This window comes from Macaca thibetana, chromosome 17 (genome assembly GCF_024542745.1).
Source record: "Macaca thibetana thibetana isolate TM-01 chromosome 17, ASM2454274v1, whole genome shotgun sequence".
NCBI classification, from domain to species: Eukaryota; Metazoa; Chordata; class Mammalia; order Primates; family Cercopithecidae; genus Macaca; species Macaca thibetana.
In genome coordinates, this window is record NC_065594.1 from 24,568,765 (window position 1) to 24,580,510 (window position 11,746).

The 11,746-nt window shown below is 35.4% G+C and overlaps 1 protein-coding gene across 11 annotated transcripts in view; it reads right to left on the reverse strand.

Moving 5' to 3' along the window:
* ZC3H13 (zinc finger CCCH-type containing 13) overlaps positions 1–11,746 on the reverse strand; it is a 100,291-nt gene that overhangs the window by 46,293 nt on the left and 42,252 nt on the right. For all 11 annotated transcript variants that reach the window (XM_050766166.1, XM_050766160.1, XM_050766157.1 and 8 more), the window contains 2 exons: positions 10,945–11,102; positions 3,497–3,694 (listed from right to left, as the gene is read on the reverse strand). In XM_050766166.1, the coding sequence (XP_050622123.1) occupies positions 3,497–3,694; positions 10,945–11,102 (356 nt within the window). The remainder of the gene's footprint in view (positions 1–3,496; positions 3,695–10,944; positions 11,103–11,746) is intronic.

An 11,746-nucleotide genomic window follows, 5' to 3' on the forward strand; every position in this document is an offset into this window, starting at 1 on the left:
ACCACATTTGCAGTTACTTCTTTCAATAAAGTCTTGAATCTCTCAAAGTCATCCATGAAAGTTGTAATTGACTTCTTCTAACTCCTGTAAATATTAATATTTTGACCTCCTCCCGTGAATGACAAATGTTCTTAATGGCATCTTGAATAGTAAATCCTTTCCATAAAGTTTTCAATTTACTTTGCCCAGCTCCATCAGAGGAATCACTATCCATAGCAGCTGTGGCCTTTTTTAAAATAAGACTCAAAAGTAAAAATTAGTCTTTGATCCAGGGGCTGTAGGGTGCCTTTTGTCTTAGCAGGCATGAAACTATTACTCTCTTCTTACATCTTCGTCAGAGCTCCTGTGTAAACAGGCACATCATAAACAAGCAGTAGTATTCTGAAAGGAATCTTTTTTTCTGAGCAATAGGTCTCAATAGTGGGCTCAAAATATTTAGTTAAACCATGCTGTACACAGATGTGCTGTCATCCACGCTTGTTGTTCCACTTAAGAGCACAGGCAGAGTAGATTCAGCATAATTCTTTAAAATCCTAGGATTTTCAGGATGGTAAATGAGCACTGGCTTCACCTTAAAACCCCCAGCTGCACTAGCCCCGAATGAGAGAGTCAGCCTGTCCTTCGGAGCTTTGAAGCCAGGCATTGACTTCTCCTCTCTAGCTGTGAACATCTTAGATGGCATCTTCTTCCAATAAGGCTGTATCAACTACAATGAAAATTTTAGTGTGGTCAACATCAATTATCTTATCTAGATCTTCTGGATAACTTGCCACTGCTTCTTCATCAGTATGTGCTGCTTCATCTTGCACTTTTGAGCTATGGAGATGGCTTCATTTGTTAAATGTCATGAAGTAAACTCTGCTAACTTCAAACTTTTTTTCCTGCAGCTTCCTTACCTCTTTCAGCCTCGAAAGAATTAAACAGAGTTAGGACCTTGCTCTGGATTAGACTCTGGCTTAAAGGAATGTTGTGGCAGATTTCAATTGTGGCTGCTTTGATCTTTTATCCAGCCCACTCAAACTTCCTCCACATCAGCAATACGGCTGTTTTGCTTTCTTCTCATTCATATGTTCATTGGAGTAGCACTTTAAATTTCCTTCAAGAACTTTACCTTTGCATTCACAACTTAGCTGACTGTCACAAGAGGTCTAGCTTGCCACCTAAGTTTTCAATATGCCTTCCTCACTAAGCTTAATCACTTCTAGCTCTTGATTTAAAGTAAGAGACTCTTCCTTTTTACTTGAACACTTAGAGGCCACTACATGTAGGGTTATTAGTTGCCTAATTTCAATAACATCTCAGGGAACTGAGAGGGAATCGTTGTGTGTCAGGGAATAGAGAGGCCCAAGGAGATGGTGAGAGACAGGGGACTAGCCAGTCAGTAGGGCAGTCAGAACACACACATTTGCAGATAAAGTTCACTGTTTTATACGGGTGTAGTTCACGATGCCTCAAAACAATTACAATGGTAATGTTGACAATTACTGATCACAGTCCACCATAACAGATATAATAATGATGAAAAGGCTTGAAATATTTCAAGAATTACAGAGATACAAAGTGAACACATTATTAGAAAAGTGGCACTGATAGGCTTGTTTAATTCAGGGATGCCATAAACCTTCCATCTGTAAAAATACACAACATCTGCGAGGTTCAATAAAATTGGTGCACCTGTAATTGCTTTAGACAGAGTAATAGAGACAAATGAAAATAACGGCCCCACCTAAGAACCTTGGTAATTAAATTAACTCTTCCTAAACCAAAATGTCTTTTTCCAACCTTGTCACATACGGCTGCAGAACTCCAATGCGTGCAGATCAGCTATTTATATAATCTTCCAATATCCCTAGCTCTGTTGTTTCATGTCTTTAGATGAAAACAAAACAAAACAAAACACCAAGTTCAGATTTGTCTACATACTAAGTAACAGGTGAGTCCTATGCATACCATTTAGGGATAACCCAGGGAGAAAAACTGGAAAATAAAGCATCACCCTGTGTAATATTCAAGTCCTCATAATACAAATGTTTTTACCATTTAAATGATAAACTACCTAGGAATAGGTGTTAAGAACCATTGCTCAGAGACTTCTTAGTCAAAATACCAAAATAAAAGTACAAAGAACCATTAGGGAAAACCAAAGGCTTTACTGATAGAATGTCAATCACCAAAAACATTTACATGTACTTTTCACAAACACACCTGCTGGATTGAGTAAAATATAGAGTATAGTTTAAAAAAACATACTTAAGAACTGTGAAGGCTCTAGTTAACCGTTCTCTTGCATGCCAAGAAAAACAATTAACAGAGTGGAAGAAAAAAGCAACATATGGAATAGGAAAAAATATTTTAAAATCTTATCTCTAATAAGGGTTTAATATCCAGAATATATAACAAACTCCTAGAACTTAACAGAAAAAAACCAAATAACTCAATTAAAAAATGGGCAAAGAATTGGAAAGACATTTCTCCAAAGATAATATACAAATGGCCGACAAGCACACGAAAGGATGTTCAATATGACTAATCATCGGAGAAATACCAATCAAAACCTCAATGGGATAACACCTCACCTCAATGAGATAAACACACCTATTTGAATAGCGACTATAAAACAAAAACAGAAAATAAGTGTTGGTGAAGGTATGGAGAAACTGGAACACTTGTGTACTGTTGGGAATGTACAACAGTGCAACTGCCATGGAAAACAGTATGGAGGTTTCTCAAAAAATTAAAAATAGAATTATCATATGATTCAGCAACTCTGCTTCTGGGTATATATACAAAAGAACTGAAAGCAGGGTCTCAAAGGGATTATTTACATATTCATTCTCATAGCAGCACTATCAACAATAGCCAGGATGTCAAAGAACCCAAGCATCCATCAAACGGATGAATGGATAAATAAAATGTGGCATATACATACAATGAAATATTATTCAGCCTTAAAAAGGATGGAAATCCTGTCACATGCCACAGCAAGAAGGAACCCCGAGGACATTCTGCTAAGTGAAATAAGCCTGTCAAAAAAGACAAACACTATGATTCCACTTATATGAGGTATCTGAAGCAGTTAAATTCACAGAAACAAAATTGGATGACAGTTACCAGGAGCTGGAAAAAGGTGAAAAGGGGGAGTTATTTTTTGATACATACAGAGTTTCAGATTTGCAAAATAAAAAAGTTCTGGAGAATTGTTTCACAATGTAAAAATACTTAACACTACTAAACTATAAACTTTAAAATGATGAAGATGGTACATTTTATGTTTTTTTACCACAGTAAAAAAATTCAAATATAAATTGTAAAAGTTAACGCTTACTGAATTATCCATGACTCATAATAGATATTATGGGAATTATTAAAATAAATATACACAGTATTGTAAACAAAACTAAAATATCCAATATGCGAATGCCCAAAAGCTTCTGAAAAGTAAATATTCTATATTCTACAAAAGTTAATATTGTTAAAAACATACAATCCTACTTACCTTGGCTTGTCTCTCTTTTCTCTTTGTCTTTCAAAATCTCGTCCTCTGTCCTTTCCATCTCTTGTTTTTTCTTCTATCCTGTCTTTTACTTTGTATTTTTCTTTGTATTTTTTCCCCAGAGCAATATCTTCTGGGATAGGAGGGGGTGGACTAGGAGTACGTGGTCCTTTCTTTTTACTTTGGTTGCTTTTTGAATTTCTGAAGGTAACACAAAGCTATCATTAGAGGTTCAAATATGCCAAAAGGATGTTTTTTAAAGCCTTCTTAAAAACAGCAGTGTTCCTTTATATTACTTGCCCTTTATTATTTTGTACTCTACTAACCAATATCCAGAAGAAAAAAAACAGAAATGGGTGAAGAATTTACTTAATACTTATTTTGTTAACACTGCTTATTATTATATAACTTTAAAGGGGGAGGTTTCTGAGAAAAGATAGAGGTTAAATAGGAAGACACTTTCAGAGAAGATACTAATACAATGACCGCTTAAACTATTTTTTTAAGACATAGAAAAGTAGACAAAGAAAGCAAAAATTACCTATAATTCTACTACTCAAGGAGAACTATTTTCAACATCTTGAATGTTTACATACTTTTGCCATATATCTTTCTCTGTCTACTCATTTAAAACTGGGTATTCAAATGCAAAAGAATGAAGCTAGACCTTTATATTGTACCAGATCAAAAATTAACTCAAAATAAAGACCTAAACATAAAAGCAAAAACTATAAAAATCCTAAAAGAAAATATAGAAGAAAAGCTTCATGACCTTGGACTTGGCAATGATTTCTTGGCTATGACACCAAAGGCACAGGTAGCAACATAGCAAAAATAGACAAATGAGACTACATCAAATTTTAAAACTTTTCCATGTCAAAGGACACAATCAACAAAGTGAAAAGGCAACTTATAGAATGGGAGAAAATATGTGCAAATCATATATATATATATGGTCACCACTATTTTCTCTCAACATTGGAAATGGGTAACTCTACGTGTGTGTGTGTGTGTGTTACACACATTCATGGAATATCCTATTACAATGTTTTGTAAAATTTTAAAATACTAAACATAGACATAGTGCAAGCATCTTTCTGTAACATAAAGTAGAGTCAGGTGGCTCATGCCTGTAATCCCATCACTTTGGGAGGCTAGGGGGGAGGGGCGGGGGGGGTGGATCACTTGAGGTCAGGAGTTCGAGACCAGCCTGGCCAACATGGTGAAATCCTATCTCTACTAAAAATACAAAAATTAGCCAGGCATGGTGGTGGGTGCCTGTAATCCCAGCTACTCAGGAGGCTGAGGCAGGAGAATCACTTGAACCCAGAAGACAGAGGTTGCAGTAAGCCAAGACTGCACCACCACACTCTATTCTGGGTGACAGAGTGAGACTCCATCTCAAAATAAAACTTTTTTTAAAAAGCAGATTTAGATAATCATTTTCACTGACTGTATAGAATTTCCTTGAAAAAAATGCTCCAAAACTTTTTAAAACAATTTCATAGTTCTTCAGGTGGCTTCCAGGTTTTCATCATTATTTATAAAACACAATTACATCATCTACAAATGAAATACCAACCATTGTCAGTATATATTCATCATAAATCTTTGAATCTTGTTTAAGAAAATTTTACCATCTCTGAGGTCACAAAGATGGTCTCCTAAAATTTTGTAGTTTTGCCTTTCACATTTGTCTTTTATCTATTTGTAATTGATTTTTGGGTACAGACTTTGTTCTTTAAGTGCCTCTTTTTGGCAATTTAAGTAATTTTAAGTAAGTGGTATAACTTTGATCCCATACGCATTCAACACTGGCTGTCTTTGCCTCTTAACAACAGTTTTATTGAATATAGCATTTTCATGTCAAAATCCTTTTACCTCAGAGCTCTAGTTAAAATATTTTGTAACATTTAACGTTGCAGGTAAGAAGTCCAAAGAAAATAAAATTTTTTACTATTCAGGTAAACTGGTTTTTCTGTTGGCATGCTTATGAACATTATCCCCTGAAAATTACTCACTGGAAAAAGATTTTCACTAAGTCCAGGTATTTTTAAAAAACCTTTTCCAGCACTAAATGGACTGTTTCAATCTGAAACTTCAAACTTTTTACTCTATTTCTTCTACTTTCATTTCGTAACTTTTCCTCATGACCCAAATCTCTGCAGTTCTCTTTATTATACAGTTACTGTATCTCTTGGATCTCTCCTCCATGTTAGATTTCTGTCATTTCCATTTTTCCTGCTTTTCCAGGATCTTAACTCTGTCTTTATATTCAGTAATTTTTAATGTAGTATTCATTTTGCTAATTCTAAATTTGGCAATTTCATTGTTCTGCTATTTTTCGATTTCTTCTCTTTTTTTGGAGACGGTGTCTCGCTCTGTTGCCCAGGCTGGAGTGCAGTGGCACGATCATGGCTCACTGCAGCCTCGACCTCCAGGGCTCAAGTGATCCTCATGCCTTAGCCCCCTGAGTAGCTAAGAGTACAGTTGCATGCCACCACACCTGGCTAATTTTTGTATTTTTGTAGAGATAGGGTTTCACCATGTTGTCCAGGCTGGTCTCAAACTCTTGGGCTCAAGTGATCTGCCCACCTCAGACCACTGCACCTGTCCTATTCTGTTATTTTCCATTTGAACTCTTTTCTCTTTTAAAATATTGTTGTTCAGGCTGGGCGTGTTGGCTGATGCTTGTAATCCCAGCACTTTGAAAGGCCGAGCAGGCGGATTGTGAGGAGGTCAGCAGTTCGAGACCAGCCTGACCAACATGGTGAAACCCGCCTCTACTAAAAATACAAAAATTAGCCAGGTGTGGTGGCACAAGCCTGTAATCCCAGCTACTCAGGAGGCTGAGGCAGGAGAACAACTTGAACCCGAGAGGCAGAGGTTGCAGTGAGCCGACTGCACACCAGGCTGGTGACAGAGTGAGACTCTGTCTCAAAAAAAAAAAAAAAGTTCTTCAACCTGGCACCAACCAGATCGATAAACTGGCTCATCTGATCTGGTAGCCCCCACGGAGGAACTGACTCAGCACAAGAAGACAGCTTCGACTCCCTATGATTTCATCTCCGACTTGACCAATCAGCACTCCCAGCTCACTGGTTTCCCCCAGTCTCCCTGCCACCCCGCCACCAAGTTGTCCTTTAAAACTCTGATCACCGAATGCTCAGGGAGACTGATTTAATAATGAAACTCCAGTCTTCTGCAAAAATATAAAATAAAATAAAAATACAGTTGTTCAGTTTTTTTTCCCATGATCAACTGCTTTTGTCCTCTAAACACAATATCCTCACAAATTGCGCTAAACTTATAAACGAATTTATACTTTGAGTTTGTTCCTGTTTACTGTATTAACGTTTCCATGTAAGCCATCTGCTCAGAGTGTTCAGTCTGGTACTAGGTTTGTAAGTAGCCCTTTTCATACATATGGTGAGTTTTCACTATCTACTAATTTCACTATCTACTGATATTTATAAATGAGGACCCTAAGCCTAAATCCTAGAACTTATTTCCTATCATGCTGAATTCTCAAGTCCGAAGAGTTCTTAGTTTTTATATATATATATATCGTGTATACATATATACATGATAGTATCTACCTCAAAATTGCTGGCAATATTTTAAAAGCACTTGACTCATAGTGAGCATTCAGAAAATGTAGCTTTCTTAGTCCTCATCCCTGTGTCTTATTATCGCTGATAGAGTTAACCATGTAAACAAGTAGGAAATTACTAAAATATGATGACTAAATCTATTTTTCATCCTTGTCTTCTGCCAACAACCATATTAGTCACATATCTCATTGCATATTCATGAGATGACTCAATCTTCTTATGCACACTAACAGATATGTGATAAATATCTTGTATTTCTGGATATTTTTCTACTTTAAAGATAAAAACGAATCAATAATTGGCATCTGTATCAAAATTATCTTTTAAAATTCATGATTAAACAACAAAGGAATTCATGACACAAACTATTTTTACGTTATCACCTGTGACAGACTAGCAGAGTGTTTACCAAACTTTTCTTCTGAGCACAGTGGTAAACCATACTATCTACACTTTGTTGAAATTAAGCATGGCCAAGTGGCCAAGATCTGGCCAAAGGAATGTGAGTGGAAATGATGTATACCACCACTTCCAGGCCCAAATCTCAAAGGACTCTGATATGCTAGGCAATTGCAAACTATAGAGCTAAATAACTGTACTACTCAGTTTCCATTTTTCTTTGTACATTCCATTCTTTGGTTTCCTTGAAAACCCAAGAAAGTGGAATCATGCTCAGAAGGAGCCGGGGTTACTCAATCTCCATGTATAGGACAGCCACCTGTCAATAAGGAACACTCATTTTGACTTGATGTGAGAAATAACCTTCTGTTGTGTTAAATCACTGACATTTTGGGACTTAGCTATAATCACAACCCAGATTATTCTAATATATTTACTAAAGTACAGAATTTCTTCACATTACCATCAAAATTATATGTGGTTAGAAAACACAATTACGTTATAGTGCTTTCCGACTGAAGAGGCCAAAACTGGTTTTGTGTATTCTGAAATCAACAAGATCTTCAACATTTAAAAAGTCAACTCATTGCCATTCCAGTGCCACAGAGCCTACTTCCGACTTGTGGCAAAGAGCCCATCGGTCTACTTTTATCAGTTTTTAATCCTTTCTCTCTTCAAAACTATTGTTTTAGATTAGCTTTTGACATACTTAATATTCTCTGTACAAAGAGCTATAAAGAAAAATTCACCTAATAAAAACTAAGATTAAAAGTGCAGATGGACAGAACAGGTAATATATTTATGATTTTAGATTATACCGTATCTCACATATCAGGACAAATCTTCCTATCAGACTATATCTCAAAATAAATGTCAAACAAAGAAAAGTGCCAGCTTTCAGGGAAAAGTGTAAGTTTTAATTTGTCAGTAATTATATCTTTCCATTCAATATGATAATCTAGTAAGACCAAGAAGTTTGTTTACCTGATTGTCACACCTCAGGTGGCTGACACTGGTTGAAATACTCCACTGAGTTTTAACTGAAATTCTAATCCTTACATGTGCTTAGTATGTTCTTAGTTGATAGCATGATCCAGCAATAAAATTAAAAGATGATTACTTGACACACTCTAGGCAATGTAAATTGCATAGCTAAAGAAATGGTATACTCAAAAAAAAAAAAAAAAAAAAAAGAAATGCTATACTCAGTATTTTCTTTTTTTTTTTTTTTTTTGAGATGGAGTCTCGCTGTGTCTCCCAGGCTGGAGTGCAGTGGCGTGATCTCGGCTCACTGCAAGCTCCGCCTCCCGGGTTCACGCCATTCTCCTGCCTCAGCCTCCCAAGTAGCTGAGACTACAGGCGCCCGCCACCACGCCCGGCTAGTTTTTCGTATTTTTAGTAGAGACGAGGTTTCACCATGTTAGCCAGGATAGTCTCGATCTCCTGACCTCGTGATCCACCCGCCTCGGCCTCCCAAAGTGCTGGGATTACAGGCTTGAGCCACCGCGCCCGGCCTCAATTCAGTATTTTCTTTGTATTTTTAATACACTGTTTTTCCAGGTCCTTTTGCTTTTATTATTAAATTAATGGTGCACCTTAAAGTCAACAACACAGTAGAATACAAGAAATACAGTAATTAAAAGAGTGCGAGTGATTATTTATGACAAATATTTATAATAGGATGAGTTACTAATAAAGTAGTAAAAGACTATATGTAAAAGATGAAACTAACCCTTTGTCTAAATAGTTATCAAAACTTTCTAAGAAAAGATTAAGTTTCAAATATTCTATAAACAGAACAGATAAGAAAAGGAAAAAAGGGCATTTCTAGTCTGCAGTTTATCAGTGAAATGAATAGAATTGAGGGAAAGTTACATAAATGGTTAGCCAAGAGAATAAGAGCAAGTGGAGTGGATGCTATCATTCTCTGTTCATTCAATTTCTTCAATATCCCTTTGCAGTATTTACTGAGTTACATGAACAAAGAAGAGGATCAACTCAACTTTACTGAGTGCCTTATTATAATGCAAAGTTCTATGCCAAGTAGGCACTATGAGAAGACAGAACTATGAACAATCAAGATCCCAATCTTCAAGGAGCTTAAATTTAATAAAGGTTGTAAAACATAAGTCACAGCTGAAATATAATGCAACAGGCAATTAATATCAACAGGGAGGTACAAGCAAAATCTGATAGGTACATAAAGGGAACAGAACTTATGTTCCATAAAGAGAAATGGGAAAACTTAGAATTTGAGCTAGAGATTGAAGAATTGAGAGTAGAAGGGGTTAGGTAGGAGGAAGCTGGACAAAAACTACTGACAAGAAAGAAAAGACCAAAGTGTAAATGTCATTCTAACGAATCCGAATTTCACTGTACAGAATGAAAAACCACTGAGTTTTACAATGGTATAATAAATTAATTGGAATTGTCCTTTTAAGATTTCTCTGACAGCATCTATAAAATAAATGGGTTGAGGCAGCTGAATGAGAATGTTTACGTGTGTGTGGGGCAGAAACTAAATAAACTCAATATAGTTAATAGGATGATATAATAATCTAGGCAAAAAGTTAAGTAGAGTCTGAAATAGGGTTAGTCTCTAGAAACTACAAGGAGGGAGATAAATATGAGTTTCATTACAGGTTCAAATAGGGCTTGTTAACTGATTAAATATTAGGTAAGAAGATATTTTTAGTTCATTTTTTATAAGATAAAACTAGGGTATGGACTTTAATTAAAATAAAATATAAATAGTTCAGAGTGACATTAAATGAAAATGTATCTTCTCCTTATTCTTAGTCCCTGAATATAATCGTTTCTATTTTTACTTCTTCAGCTGGCTTCTACAGTAATTCTAATTTATAAAGAATTCAATCTCTTGATAACATATACAGAGACAAAAATTTGTGTATAATTTATAGCAGTTTAAAAATAGGAAATAACATAAATGTTCAACAGAAGAGTAGACAAATTTATAATATAAATACCAAGATGCATGAACTAAGGTTATATGTATCAATATAGATAAATACAAAAATGTTAAGTGAAAAAGCAATGTGTAGAAGGTTATGATATATCTGTATTACAATTAAATAGATGAAAGCAATACTATACATTGCAAAACACATATTAAAGTATAAACACATGCACAAGTATCATAAACACCAGATTTAAGAGAGGAACAGGAAATTATCTTTTATTTTTATTTCTTAAAAAATAAAAAGCTCTGAAGCATATGAGGATGTTATACAAATACTTGTTTTATTGTTCTCTATAACTGTCTTTTTAATTGCAACATTTCAAACTTCCTTTTAGAACAAAAAAGCTTACATTAAATATAAAATGTATTAAAACTACCCTTCTATAACCTACTAATTCTTTTTAGTATCATTTCAGAAAAAGCTATTTTCTTCTGATACTATTTATCATCCTACTGACCTCTGCTGGTCCAACAGGGGAGAAGATACTGCAGATGTCTTCCTATCTTTCTTGCTAGCTGAAGACGATTTCGGGCTTGATTTTCGCTTCGGAGATTTGCTAGACTTTCTTAGAGAAGGTGATGGGGACAATTTTGATCTAACCACTTCTGGTGAAACCTTTAAAAAATTCAGTAAGTCAATTCAGAAATTCCTCCACTTATGGTACAACAAGGCTTACAGTATTTTAGAATCACACCAAACTTCAGATTAAAATTAAATATTATTGCTGAGTGCAGTGGTTCACACCTGTAATCCCAATTTCTCGGGAGGCTGAGGTGAAAGGATTGCTTGAGGTGAGGAGTTTGAGATCAGCCTGGGTAACATAAAAAAAACCTTATCTCTTATACAAAAAAAAAAAAAGCCAGGCATGGAACGTGCCTGTGGACACAGCTATTAGGGAGGCTGAGATGGGCAGATCCCTCGAGCCCAGGAGTTCAAGGCTGCAGTGAGTGCCACTGCACTCCAGCCTGGGTAACAGAGAAAGATCTCATCCCTACAAAAAAAGTTTGAAATAAAAATAATAAATTACAATAGCCACTATCTGTTGATATTAGTCTGACTCCTGAATCCATGATTTTAAGCAATATAACTGTTCTAACATATACCAGTTTCAATTAAGTAAATTAAAATCATAAAAATTCAAAATCTCCTCAGAAAAATCATAAATTATATTTAAAATAACTGTATCTTCACTTTTCAGAAAAGAAACAAGGTATTCTAGAAATAGCATGGACCTGAAACAGACCTATGTAGATTCAAAC